Consider the following 15,196-nt stretch of genomic DNA (forward strand, 5'->3'; position numbering starts at 1 on the left):
ATTTAAAAAGAGATGTCATGGATAATTCTGAATATATGAAAGCAATAAAAAAAATTAACTGAAAAAAAAGATGCTCAATTGCAACAGTGCACATGGAGATAAATTACTTGAGAAATTGGAATGACTACACAATGCCATTTTCAATCGAACACAGATTAAAAACAACGGGGAGCATTTTAAATAGCATGTGGGTTGTTTAAATATGCCAATATTGCAAACGGGTCTTAAAGTTGAGCTTTTAAAATCATAATCGTGTTTTCTGTTTCAGCTAATAAAACTAGAAAAACTACCACAGTCTCTGTGTTTCCCACCCTCCTCCACAATTGTTGAATTCATCTTAAATGTCCTTCTTTTGTCTTTACCCCTTCTCTTTCAACAGCATGTGTGTAGATCCTCCACTTTTCTCTCTTTTCCCCAACAGTGATGTTTACTGAGCTAATGATGGCTGTGACCCTCCATCCTTCCACAAAAAACACAAATAGACATACGGAAAACTACAATGCACTTGTCTATCCATGCATGCGCACACACATGCTGCTTACTGTGCTGCGTGTTTGCCTTGCAGGCTAATGGACATAATTTTTTACACATCGAACATGAGACAGCCGTCTCTCTGCTGAAGAGTTTCCAAAGGATGGTGGACTTGGTGGTTCTGAGAGAAAGCAGCACTTAGAAATCAAATAAGCAAACACAGCATCGGTGCTCGACACCATCCCCGACCGTACCGCCTCCCTTCTTCTGGAGGCTGGTGGAACTGGGAAAAAAAAAAAAGAGCCACCTTTCCCCCAAAAAATCTTTATCGGGGAATGCATACTTTTTTTTCCTTTTTTTTTTTGCCTATTGCTGGACTATAGGCAAGTACGTGTGCCAAATCGTATTAGCATATCGGCTATCTGTCAAGAGACGAAGGGACCGGGTTTAGCCCTGAAGGACGATCCTCGACGATTTTGTGTTTGGGTTATTAATTCGGCTTTGAATTGGTTATTCTATTTTGTTTGGTTGGTATCTAAAGATGTGTGATTTATTTTGGAATATTTATGGATAAGGGTTAGCTTTGTTGGTGTTCCTCTTGACATTTTGATTTTGAAACACATGCACCCCTTTTTTTTAATATGCTTTTGTTTTCAGTACATTATTCGGTTTTTCTGATTTACTGTCGTTTGTTGCGGTCTTCTGCCTCTAGTGTACAGAAATGATGATTTGAAAAGAAACAAATGGTTTGCCTTGTGTACATACATTGAGCTGCAGCTTTTGGAGCATTCACTAGGAGCCTGAAGTAATTTTGTCGATATGTTTTTTGAACACAAGCCCTGCTGTATCTCTTGGTACTACTATATTCAGTGATAATTTTCTTGATGGACATGGTTGCATTTAAACATGCAAGCTCAATCGCTGCAACATTTTTTCCCTTCTGTTTAAAGAACTGTCTGCTATGCTAGAATAGAGCGAAAGCAATATTCATAGTTTTGTTTTATCCGTTTTTTTTCCCGCAGCAGTCTAACTTGTCCTGCAGTGTCATCTAAAGAGCAACTCATCCTAATGTTTACACATAAAATAACGCATAACAAAAGTATATGCAATGCTGCATCCATAAAATGTTTAAAGGCCTATTTCAGATACAGATAAAATAAGATAGACCCTCATGAACAGCTGCATGTTATTCATAATGTGAATTTGACACTTGGAACATTTGTACTGTTTTCTACTATTTTCTCAGTTGTATGACTTTTTTTTTTTTTTTACAAACTACGACAAACAGCATGTGCTCAAATTGGTGTTTTATAGTTAACTGGACCCGTTTGCATTGTGGCGTCTCAGCTCTGTAGTGTAGTGCAGAGAATTACGTTCTATATTTGGTCCAATATGAACCCTTTAATCCTCCCAAATGATATTTACACAGGCCCAAAATACCAGAACTTACATTTTTGCGGCCCACATCTGGTCAACCCGCAGTGGCACAGCCAGCGTGACTTCAGTGGGTGGAGCAATTGATGTCTGCAAAACTAAAGCTGTGCTCTGCTTAAATGGCCCATGTGCAACATTTCAGTTTGCTCATTTTGGATCACATAATATTTATTGTTAGTTATGTTCTGACCATTTTTTGAGATGAAGACACACTTATTTCACACATGAAGCAGTCCTCCCAAATCCCTCCAACCAGATAGAAATTGAGAAATAGTGTTTTCTTAATACAACACACCCGTCCATACATAGGACAAAAATAACACAACTGAGTGCACTATTCTTTGTCATTGTTACTGTATAAGGTCTGACAACATTTCCAAACGTGCCCATCGTTTCTTTGCCAAAGTATGAGTGTCATGCTGTGAGTTTTATGTTTCGACTACGTTTTGAGCCATTTCACGTAGGTTGGGGGATGAAATGAATGAATGAATTGTGTTATTTGGGTGTAGAGGAAGCCACCAACACCAACTAATTCTAAAAAGTCTAAAAATATGAACAGTATTATGTTGCAAAGAGAGAAAAGGTTTAATAATTCAAATTATTTTTACTACGTATCAGGTAATTATTTATAAATATATTGCATTACATTGCTCAAAAGTTGTGATATTTTCTAATGACTATTATAACAATGTTATAAATGAAGGTACGCACAGAATGACTCGGAAACTAAAACATGAACTATCCAAAAGTGTACAAAATGTATTTCTACTACAATTGTAATTTGTGTTATACAAATATGTATATATATTATATATATATATATATATATATATATATATATATATATATAGTTATAAAAAGTCTTTTTTATGTGCTAAGCATACATAAGAGCTGATACGGTTTCACTGTACATACAATAGCTGTGAAGGATAAATTGAAAACAATTGTGAATGTACTCATGCTTTCTGCAGTATACTCTTACTCGATTTGAATGCTGCTTTTTCTGTTCTGTGACAAAAAGTACTTTGACCTCCGACGAGAGATGCTCTTAAAGTTGAACAGTTTTTAGTGACAGTTTACAGCACTGTTTATTTGTTTACTTATTTAATTAATTATTTTGCACATGCAAGTTGAAATACTTCCACTTTTAAGTTTGAATATTTATGAAGAGAATTATAACTGCCGAAGTGTGGTGTGTGTGTGCATGTGTGTGTGTGTATGTATACATATACGGTACATGTATATATACTGTATAATATTATTATATTATTATTATTATAATACAGTATGTATACCATATAATACATGTAAATGGATGCATACACACATACTGTGTGTATATGTGTGTGTCTGTGTGTGTGTGTGTGTGTGTGTGTGTGTATATATATATATATATATATATATATATATATATATATATATATACTGTATATATGTGTGCGTGTGTGTTTATATAACCCTACTGTATATATATATACACACAGACATATATATACATAGAGTGTGTTTAGAATGAATTTTGAAGACGCTATCTGTACATACTATTTAAGATACAGTTTTTACGAATAAAATAATATATGTATAAAATTTAAAACATGTTGTGCAGCAATTATTCTGAAGCTATTTTGGGCTTTTGAGGATACTTTTTTTTTCAATATATAAGAAGTGTTTTGAATAATGTACTAAAGTCAATTGTACAAATAAAAATGTCACTATTGCTAATCTGGGCTCTTCACAGTGTAGCAATCTATTTCTTTCCGCCTACTTTATTCATTTGTGTGTTTTTCAAATAAAAATTAAAGGGCATTTACGAAATAGAGCAAGTCAATGGGTGACGCCATTATGAATAAATATATTAGGCGTAGGAATCTGTGAGGCATTAAAAAGAATAAAAGGATCTCTAAGGAAAGAAAAGAGAAGCATCATGTGGACTTTTCTTCCGTGGATTTAAGTCAGTGCCTTTTATTATCCTGACAGATGTGTCCTTGTCTGCCTTTCCATGAGAGTAACAACCTTTATTTTTCTATTCATTAATTTCATCTACTAATGTTTGGGTCGGCTTTGTAGCCTCATGTCACTGCTATGGAAAATCACTTGTCAGTCACCTGCTATCCAACCATTATCTGAGCCGCTTATCCTCATGAGGGTCACGGAAGTGCTGTCGCAGCTGTCAGTGGGCAGGAGACACCCTGAACTGGTTGCCAGCCAATCGCATCACATGGAGACAGACAAGAGTTACACTCGCAATCACACCTACGGGCAATTTAGAGTCATCAATTAATGTTGCATGTTTTGGGGATGTGGGAGGAAACTGCAGTGTCCGGAGAAAACCCACGCAGGGACGTGGAGAACATGCAAACCCTACACAGGCGGGGCCAGGATTTGGACCCCACCTCCTCCTAGACGGGAATGTGAGAAAGCAGCATCGGCGGCGGCGTCACCACCTCCTTCTGAACTGGAACGTGAGAAGGCGGCAGCGGCGTCATCGCCACCTCCTCCAGGATGGGAACGTGATAAGGCGGCGGTGGCGGCATCACCATCCCCACCTCCTCCTGGATGGGAACGTGAGAAGGCGGCGGCGGCGTCACCATCGCCACCTCCTCCTGGACGGGAACATGAGAAGGTGGCAGCGGCATCACCATCGCCAGCTCCTCCTGGATGGGAACGTGAGAAGGCGGTGACGCAACCATCGCCACGTCCTCCTGGACGGGAACGTATGGGCGTGCCAGTCGCCGTCGGAGCAGACCGCGGGGGGCGACCGCAGACCGGTCGCCGACGAAGCAGGAGCGTGGAGCGGCCACGGACCGGTCATCACCGGTACCCCTGGGCACGGACGAGAAGCGGCAGCGGAGACATCGCTACCTCCTGGACAGCAACGTGAGGCGGCGGTGGATCGGTCTCCACTGCTGCGTGAACTCTGCTCAGAACAGCCAAAACTGCAATGTGGGAGTGGCGAGGTGGCGGATCAGTTGCCACTGCCGCGCGAGCAAAAGTCAGTAACGAGTCCGTCGAAACTGCAACGTGGGCGTGTCGAGGTGGCGGATCTGTTCCCACTGCAACGTGCGCTTGGCTGGGTAGCGGATCAGTGGCCACTGCCGCGTGAGCAAAAGTCCGTAACAAGTTCGTCGAAACTGCAACGTGGGCGTGTCTCGGCAGCAGATCCGTTGTGACAGCGACATGAGCCTTGCTTGGTAGTGAATCCATTGCCACTGTTGCGTGAGCAAAAGTCAGTGACGACTCCATCGCAGTCGCAATGTCAGCGTAGCTCGGCTGGTTCTCTAATCCTTGCCGGACCTGGGCCGTGAGAGCCGCCAGTTCGGCGCTCCGCCGCTCTATCTCTGCCCGTATTTTGCGGTAGAACACCTCGTAATTCAGCGGCCCCTCCTCCCTCTGGGCTGGAAGCTTCGCCACCAGCTGCGGGTCGGCCGGTTTCACCGTTGCCGGCGAGGAGTGGGAGGATGAGGACGGTGTCTTAGTGGCCGTGCAGCGGGAGGCACAAGGGAGCGCCTGGCCTGGACATCTCCTCTGGCCACCGCGAGGAGGACCCCGGTAGATGGCCCAGCGTGTTCCCTCAAATGGTTTGGAGGACTCGGACCTACCGGGTGAAAACGCTCGGGAGCTGGAAACGCGGGGAGGTGAAGCAAACTGACTGGGATTAAAGACCGGGCAAAGAGATTCATAGTCAAAATAATCCGAGTCGTAGTCAAACAGCCGGTCATACAAATCAAGGTCCTCATCATAGTCCGAAAAATCAGAGTCCAAATGAATATGAGGTGCAGGACGGGTCGTGGTCGGGACGTATTCGTAGCTCACCGGCGGAGCATATGACACAGAAGCGGAGGACGTCATGGAGCCTACCAGGATCGGACAGGCTCGGTCCTCCGGCAGTTGGTTTACCTTGCGTCGGTCTTTCCTGCTGGGTCCTGTTTTGGCCAGATCGTTCTGTCACGACCCATCGGAATGGAGGTAGGACCCAAATGCAGGAGTACACAGGAGACGCAGATGTAAATTGGGAAAAACGTAGGGGATCGGGCAGGCAGTCAGGTATAGCAGCGGTAATCAGGACGTCGGGCGTAGAGGGCAGGTCAGTGGGCAGGCAGGAGTCGGTACACGGGAGAATGATCAAAGCAGGCAGGAGTATCAAGGGAGTCAGGCTTACGGGGTCGGTCAGAGAACAGGCGAAGGTCGGTACACACGGGTTGACGATCAGGGATACGGGAGTGCTGGAACGGGACATGAACCTCAACGATCTGGTGCCAGACCAGTCGTCCCCATGGTCCTATATATACAGGGGATAATCAGCCCGCATGAGGCGCAGGTGTGTGCCTCCCAATTAGCGCAACTGCGCGGGCACCCACACAGCCCGGGCTGGAGCGGCAGGATCATGACAGAAACCCAATTTCGCAAACAAAATCTAATGACTATAATGTCTTGCTTAACACAACAGTTGACAAACTGAGTGACTGTGATTCTCTTTTTTTTTTTTTTTTAATTTAGGTAAAGAACAAGTTAGCTGAGGACAAAATGAATTTGAAAAATATTTCTGGTCAGTTAATGAGTTTGCTGCTTGCTTTTATAAAACCCCTAACCACTGCAAACATTGTTTTTCTTTCTCTTTTTTTCATAAAACAAAAATGGAAACTAAAGTAGTATAGGAAAATAAAACAAAAGTAAAATAGCATGTAACCATTGTTATTGTTGTCCACTTTCTGAGAAATCCTCATCTCTAAACAAAATGTCAGAGGAAGCTTTTGTGACATTGTAGCGCCGGAGAAAAGGAGTCGGAGGGGGAGTGTCGGACACAGGAACAAAACTTGTTTTATTGCTAGACATCAAAACACTACTCGCATAATGGCGGGAACTCTGTGAACCTTCCCTCCGGAAGAGCAACAACAAAAACAGTCCGTGCGGAACCCTGCACCCCAACTCGAGGTCCCGCGGGTGAATTTTGTAAACACCACACAAGCCCCCCCAGAATTCACCCATAGTCAAAATCCGTGTGCCATGGAGGGATGACGACCCAACCCCGGTGGGTGTGCACTGTAGGGGCCGAGGGGGGCGGGGCCGCACTGTCCATTGAGTCACGGGACATGTGCCCAACCAGTGTCAAGGGCACCCCAGCAGGCGCAGGGGCACAGGGCAAAGGGGGACGACCCCAGCGTGGGGGGAGGGCCAACCCCAAAGGCTGGGCAATGTCCAGGTCCGCGGGCTTGACCCTGTCCACGGAAATAGTCTCGGGTCTGCCGCCAATGTCCACGAGCAGGCTCTTATCCCCGTGCTCCAGGACCCTGAACGGCCCGTGTTATGGGGGGCGCAGAGGTCCACGTTGGGCATCATGATGAACAAACAGGTGACGGGGCAGCCGGGCAGCTGGGGTGCCATGTTGCAACGTGGGAACCAGCGCAAACCCTTTTGCAGCCTCCAGCAGGGAGGACCATTGCCTGGCTGCGGACCAGGGCACTGTGGTGTCCGGGATGAATTCGCCGGGGACCCGCAGTGGCTGGGCGTAGACGAGCTCGGCGGATGAGGACAACAGGTCCTCCTTGGGGGCGCACCTGAGGCCGAGCATGACCTACGGGAGCTTATCCAACCAGTTGCCGTCCATCAATCCGGCACTCAGGGCGGCTTTCATGGAGCGGTGGAACCGCTCGCAGAGACCGTTCGCCTGGGGGTGATAGGCGGTAGTGCAGTGCAACTTGACCCCCAAACTCTCAGCGACTGCGTTCCAGAGTTCAGAGGTAAACTGAGGGCCACGGTCGGAGGAAAGGTTGTACGGGGTCCCGAAGCGTGCAACCCATGTGCCGATGAACGCCCGGGCCATGTCTGATGACGTTGTTGAGGAGAGGGGAACGGCTGCGGGCCAGCGGGTCGTCCTGTCCACCATGGTGAGCAAGTAGGTGAAACCGTGCGAGGGAGGAAGCGGACCTACCAAGTCGACGTTGACGTGGTCAAACCTCCTCTCGGGGACAGCAAAGGGCTCCAAGGGATGCACCTTAGCCCGCTGACAGGCCACGCACGAGTCGACCCAGGCCTGCACATCTTTCTTAAGACCGCGCCACATGAACTTCTGGGCCACCAGCCTCACGGACGGTTTCCTTCCGGGGTAGGAGAGGTTGTGGACCGCCTCGAAAACAGCTCGCCGCCAGTTTGCAGGGACCAGCGCCCGAGGCTGGTCAGCCGAGAGGTCGCACAGCAACCTGACGCTCGAGTCACCAATCGCGACTTCCTCCAGGTGCAAACCCGTGTCAGAAGTCTTGAGGCCCTGCACCCCGTGGCCCGAGGCCTGGTCTGTGCTCATGCGGGAGTAGTCGAAACCCAGATGCACAGTACCGACGATCGCCCTGGAGAGGCAGTCTGCGACCACGTTGGATTTGCCGGCAATGTGTTGGATGTCCGTAGTGTACTCCGAGATGAACGACAGTTGGCGTTGCTGGCGGGGGGACCATGGCTCGGCCACTTTGGACATGCCAAAAGTGAGGGGTTTATGGTCCACATATGCCGTGAACTCATGGCCTTCCAATAGGGAGCGGAAGTGGCGGATCGCCAGCCAGAGGCCGAGGAGCTCCCTATCAAACGTGCTGTATTTGCGCTCCCTGGGGACCAGCTGACGGCTGAAAATGGCAAGCGGTTGCCAGACGCCGCCAACCCACTGTTCGAATACGGCTCCAACAGCGTAGTCCGATGCGTCGGTAGTGAGAGCTACAGGGGCCCCGTGGGTCGGGTGGGCCAGCATAGCGGCATAACTCAGCGCGGCCTTTGTAGCCTCGAAGGCTTCCATTCTCTCGGCCGTCCATTCAACGTCCCGGTTGGGGGCCTTGTCTTTAAGAGCCTCATAGAGCAGGCGCATGATGTGGGCCGCCCGGCGGATGAACCGGTGGTAGAAAGTCACCATCCCCAGGAACTCCCGGAGGCCCCGAGCCGAGGGAGGTTGGGGAAAAGCGGCGCCATTCTTGTCTATGAGGTGCCCGAGGAACTGGATACAGGACACCCCGAAAACACACTTCGCCGGGTTGATGATCAGGCCATGCTCTTCGAGTCTTGTGAAGAGGTCGCGGAGGTGCATCAGATGTTCATCCGCCGAGGATCTGGCAACGAGGATGTCATCCAAATAGACGAACACAAAAGTCCCTGAGCACAGAATCCATTAAACGCTGGAAAGATTGTGCCGCGTTTTAAGACCAAACGGCATCCTCAGAAACTCGAACACTCCAAACGGAGTGATAACAGCCGTCTTGGGAACGTCTGAGGGGTGCACGGGAATCTGGTGATACCCGCGCACCAGGTCGACCTTGGAGAACAGGATTTTGCCCGCCAGGTGGGCCGAGAAGTCCTGAATGTGTGGAACAGGGTAGCGGTCGGGCGTAGTGGCGTCGTTAAGGCAGCGGTAATCACCACACGGTCGCCACCCACCACTCGGTGTAGGGATGATGTGTAGTGGTGAGGCCCACAGGCTATCTGAGCGGCGGACGATGCCCAGGCGCTCCATGTTGGCAAACTCGGACTTAGTGACTGCTAGCTTCTTGGGGTCAAGCCGTCGGGGCCTCGTGTGAATCGGGGGGCCCTTGGTCTCAATGTGGTCCTCGACCCCATGTTTAGTCGTGGCAGAGGGGAAAGTGGGCCGTGTCAAGCCAGGGAACTCACCAAGGAGGAGCTGGTACTTAGTGCCGTCCAAGAGTGAACTGGAGAGACCGCCATAAGCAGACAGTAGGGGTAGGGGTGGCCCATGAGTCCTGCCAGCGGCATCCTCTGCAGTGGCCGTTAGGACGCTCCTCTGAACGCCGGTGTGGTAAAGGAATTTTCCGCCCGGAAAGGGTGTCCTTGACGAACAGCAGCCGACTCTTCCCGTCCACGCTCACGGCCGCTGCGGAGCGTAGGCTTTGGCGATTCCCGACGCGTCGTAGTTGCAAGGGGCGCGGCACCTCTTCGCTTTCGGACCGAAATGGGCGTGGAAGTAGCACAAGCCTGTGCCAGCATGGCCGTTGGTGGCGATGGGCCCCCTGCTGGATGCCACCCCCGCGCCCGTAGGCGAGTAACTGCGCGTCGCGGCCAGCATCTCAGGGGAGAAGCACTGGGTGGGCAGGAAGAAATGGTCAGCCTCCTCGGCCAGGGCCCGGGTCTCAGTGACAGTACTGTTAGCGAGTGCCGTCTGAACATGCGGTGGCATGTGCCTGAGAAACAGTTCCATGAAAATGAAATTGGGCTCTTCTGTGCCCAGGAGGTTTAGCATCATTTCCATGAGTTGGGAAGGTTTGCTGTCCCCCAGTCCATTAATAGCCAACAGACGTCGGGCACGCTCCGGCCGTGAAAGCTCAAAAATCTTGAGAAGGTGAGCATTGATCCCAGCAGACTTATCTCGGGTCAGGGGAGAGGTGATGAAGTTCACTGCTCTGGCTGCCGTCGAGCTCCCGAGGGCTGAGTCAAAGTGATAATAACGCGCGGAATCATCTGAGATCCCGCGGAGGGCGAACTAAGCCTCCGCCTGCGCGAACCACGCTGCCGCAGACATCTCCCAAAACTCCGGCAATTTGAGGATGGCGGTTGCCATGTCCGGTTCAGTCTCAAAAAGGCCGGGACTGACGTGAAATCATTTGTGATGAAATTCTAAAAGGAAAAAAATAGACACTTGTGATTTTTTTGATTGACAGGAAAAATAGATAACTCACCACTGACTGGTCACAGACACTCTCTCCTATAACAATTGTTGAGACAGAGGGAAGCGATGATGATACAGTATAACGTTTTTTTTTCAAAGGTTTTGCGCTTGTCGGATCCTTGCATAACTACAAAACATGCAGAAAAACACAATACTGTACATTAAAAAAAAACAATTTAGAAATGCTTATCATGTAATATAAATGAATATGTATCTGGGTACAATAAATAAGAATGAACCCAAAATTATCTGACAATGAAAATATGCCATGAAGACATTGTCAATAGAAAAATATTCCGTTTGTCATGCAGGTGGTTTTACGTTTTGTCTGTGAGTTGTACTTATAAAGCAAAACAACTTCAGATCAACCTATTTTGTTTGGATTTAAAAATGTCTCCTTTTTAAATAATGGACATGAATAATTAGTTACGTGCTAAAACTGCAACCACCTTTATTAATTGCTGAAGACATTTTTGAAGCAGTCATTCTTCAGTTGACCATTTGAGTCAAATTTAACCACAGTATATAAGAACATTAACCCAATAAAACACACTTTAGTGACAAATGAGGATGGTGTGACATTGGCCTCACATATATTATCTTCTAACGATCAGATATGTGTAAGAGGAAAAAATTATCCAAAGTGAGCAGCTAGTTAGCTAGCTAGCTAGCTAGCCTTTAACTAGCATTAGAAGCTAACCTTGCTTTGAACGTGAGTGCACTATGAAACATTCTTTACAAGAAAAAGAACATACCTACTGTACATTCTTCTCCATCTCAGACCCCTTGTTTTAACTGGGCTTTCCTTAGAACAGGCCAAAAAAAAGAGTTTAACTGAACTCAAGTGTCAGATGAAATGATCTCATTCTTTGAGTATCGAGGCATTTTAGTCTCTCAAAATTATGGTCAAATTTGGTTGCACAGCATTGCAAATTTAGAACGCCAAACTCTTGGTAAACTTAGTAAAGTGTCATCCTGCATATGCTCTACTATGTTCTGGTATTTTACTGACATCCCTTTGTGGAGTCAACAATTAACAATAGACACTGACGAGCATGCACACGTTGATGAAAGCAGCATCCTTTGTTCCCTCTCATTCACATGCTACTGTGGACAAAATGTTCCTTTTGTACCCCGAATAAACCCACTTAAACAATCCTGCATAAATTTCTGTGCTCGGCGACTGTGTAAGCCCTGAAATCCCAAAGAAGCAGTCAATATGCTCGCCTGTGATCTGATCGATATTAATACCCGAGCCTTTGCCCATGACCTGCATTTAGTTGCTGTGTGTGTTAGTCTGTATTAGTTTCCCATGTGGTTACTCCAGCACACAACCAGACATCGACACAATAGTCTACATTCTGTGCACTTATGTGTGACCTAAAGTGACTCAGCATGCATTAACTGTTTGTATGCCTGTGACAAAATGGGATGTTAATCGGTGTATCGGTGCTCCATCATAAAATTTCCACTGTACAGTCCCCGCCCATTGCACCAACAATGTAGATTTACTGCTTTGTTTTTTGGCAGAATGTAAGGAAGCAAAGTGAAAAGTTTTGAAAAGGACACTTTTTAATGGAGGAATCAGATTGTCATCAAACGTTAACATTCCATCAACACATTAACCACAACAAATTCCGGTAAATATGGTTCAAGGGCATGTTGAGTTCAGTTCGGTCCAATAGTTGGGCCTAACATTTCATCATTCGGGGTGTGTGGCATCTTTCCAGAATTCTTGTATTTATTCTTACAGATTGTTCTCCCAACTAAATAAATTCCAAAAAACATAGGCAACAACAGTGGGTCCGGTTTGGATGTGATAAAAGAGAAACATGACTGAAAACAATGGGACCCATGAGTATTGGATGCTGTTTAACGATATCAGTTTACCTAGACAACATTGTACAAAAAACCTTTGAATAAGTAACAAACATTTGATTCATTTCCAGGCACTTACAGGATATATAAATGCCATGCACAGTTTAGAAGAAAGCACTTTTTTTGTGTTCTATTATTCATGTGACCATAAGTATTGCAACATTTGCCTTACATATGTTTTATTTCCCATGTGTCTTGTTCCACTGAATATTCACACAATGTCAATGCTAAGTGTTGTTTTGCCTGGGGTGCTTCTATTTATTTACAGTAAGGGATTTAATTAAAATGGAAACTAGTGAGATGTCTTCGTGAAAAACAAGCAATACTGAAGCAATCGCAGAAACATTGACCATAGTACAACTATCATTTGTTCTCAGGAAGAAACAATAATAATAATACATTTTATTTGAAGTACCTTTCAGAAAACTGAAGGACATTCAACAGCAAAACAATATTGGTTACAGTGACAGAGTGAAAAAAAAATACTACAGTACTCTGTACATATGTAAATACTATGTACATATGGACAAACAACGAGAGAGCGATGGTGAGGAGGTGATAAGTATGATGACTGGTTACTGTTATTTGCATGGGATTGAAACAAGAGTGATTACAGATGATACCCAGTAATGAGAAACTGAGGAACTGCCAAATGTGATGGAGAAGCTGTCAACTTTGAATATTGTTGTTTTAATTCATTTTTGCTTAGATTTAGCACTATTTCAAGAACTTTAGGTGGACCACAACCGACATGAGGTAAAGGAGGAGGGAGGAAGTATTGAGTTTGATTTAAGAAATATAATGCTTGGTGTCATCCACTTGGCTGTGCAAAAGAATATTAAATTTCCTCACATTGAAGCGGTCCAAGGACAGAGCCTTGTGGAACCTGCAGTAGTTGCAGAGGGATCGGATTTAAAGGTTTGAGCTGAATGAACTGAGACCAGTCTGAGAAATAAAAGTAAAAGGTGGTATAAAGGGGTATGTGCATGATGTCAATTGAAGAGGAGGATTGGTGCACGATTGAATCAAAAGATCCGCTCAGGTCAAGTAGGATGAGAATAAAACAAAAGCGAGAATCAGCAGCAATCAGAACTGTCTCTATGCTGTGGCGAGGTGGGAAGCTGGACTAGAAGAGCTCATAGAGCCTTTTTTCCCCCTTTTTCGGGGAGGGTTCCAGGGGTGGAGGTCCACTTACAGGATTCATGTACAGGGTATATAATACACCTCATTCCCCTAGGTGACATTAAAATGTGAAAAGGAAACAGCAAAAAAAAAAAAAACACCAAGGAAAAAACAAAACAGACAGGAAAGACATTACCTCAGCATTTAAATATACAATAATGTCATTGGTAAAGGTCAGGCAAGATCAGATAAGCCTTAACGGTCTTTTCTCAGCAATTCAAATGCAATATTATGTACAAAATGCAAGAGGCAAGATCAGAGCATTTATCATCTTAAAAAAGGCCCAAGTGAGGAACATGGGAATAAATTTAGGGAGGGTGGAAAATTCATCTTGGACTAACATTCTAGGGCCTCTTTAGTAAAGTAAACCAAGGTATTGTCCATAGGCTATTTTAAATCGTAGGGTATCTCAGGAAAAGGGATTTGTAGTTGTGTTAAGTGGTATCAGCTCACTCTAACGATTAAGCTTTGTTTGTAGCCTGCTAAGTTACACAACGATGAGGAGCTTTTCAACAATAGTTATAGATCCGGGAAAATCAGTGACATATATGATCAAGCAAGACATCAGCGTATACCAACAGTTTATTGTATGTTTACATTTGTATCTGATTGTTCCCTTTAATCAGGGCACATTAGAGTAATGAAATTATGATGGGTTTTAGGGCAAAGGCAAAGAACAGGAGTGTCAAGGGCATCCTTGGCGTGTTGACTTTCGGGAGACAGTTGGTAGTCAGAATGAGGCTCGTGCAGCCACAAAATAAATTGGGGGGTGGGGGGGATCCAAATTGGTAGTCACTGTGGGTGTAGTGGTACACACACCTGCCTTTGATGTGGGCAGTACGGGATCAATTCCCTCTCAGTGATCGTGTCGCTATCCGCCCTGCGACTGACTGCCGACCAGTTCAGTAGTCCGCCTTTTGCCTGAAACTTGCTGGGATAGGCTCCAGCTTTCTCGCAACCCTTGTGAGGATAAGGGGTTTGGATAGTGAAATGAAATGGAAAAAAAAACAAATTGATTTCAGGTGTAGAAGAGAAATGTCCCCTCCACCCGATCAAACCTTTTTTCTGCATTGAGTGACATTAGCAGCGGCACGGTGGCTCAGCTGTAAAGCATTGGCCTCACAGTTCCGAGGTCCCGGGTACAATCCCGGACCTGCCTGTGTGGAGTTTGCATCTTCTCTCCGTGCCTGTGTGGGTTTTCCCTGGGCACTCCTACGCATCCCAAATACATGCAACATTAATTGGACACTCTAAATTGCTCCTAGGTGTGATTGTGAGTGTGGCTGTTTGCCTCGATGTGCCCTGCAATTGGTTGGAATCCAGTTCAGGGTCCTGCCTCCTGCCCATTGATAGCTGGGATAGGCTCCAGCACTCCCAGCGACCCTTGTGAGGATGGATGGATGGATGGATGGATGGATGGATGGATGGATGGATGGATGGATGGAGTGAAATTAGCACCTCAGAGATGCCACTTGAAGAGGGTTATCAATCCATTCATTTTCAAAGCCGCTTATCCTCACAAGACTCGTGGGAGTGCTGGAGCCTATACTAGCTGTCAACGGACAGGATGCAGGGTAC

At 46.2% G+C, this 15,196-nt stretch overlaps 1 protein-coding gene across 1 annotated transcript in view; it reads left to right on the forward strand.

The window, feature by feature from the left end:
- Positions 1 to 1,599, forward strand: part of lrrc7 (leucine rich repeat containing 7) — a 105,688-nt gene extending 104,089 nt beyond the window's left edge. The window contains 1 exon segment of the mRNA XM_061825234.1: positions 566 to 1,599. Within this exon segment, the coding sequence (XP_061681218.1) occupies positions 566 to 673 (108 nt within the window). The 3' untranslated portion in view covers positions 674 to 1,599.
- Positions 1,600 to 15,196: the final 13,597 nt, after the last annotated feature.

The sequence above is a fragment of the Syngnathoides biaculeatus genome, chromosome 7 (assembly GCF_019802595.1).
Source record: "Syngnathoides biaculeatus isolate LvHL_M chromosome 7, ASM1980259v1, whole genome shotgun sequence".
Taxonomy (NCBI): domain Eukaryota; kingdom Metazoa; phylum Chordata; class Actinopteri; order Syngnathiformes; family Syngnathidae; genus Syngnathoides; species Syngnathoides biaculeatus.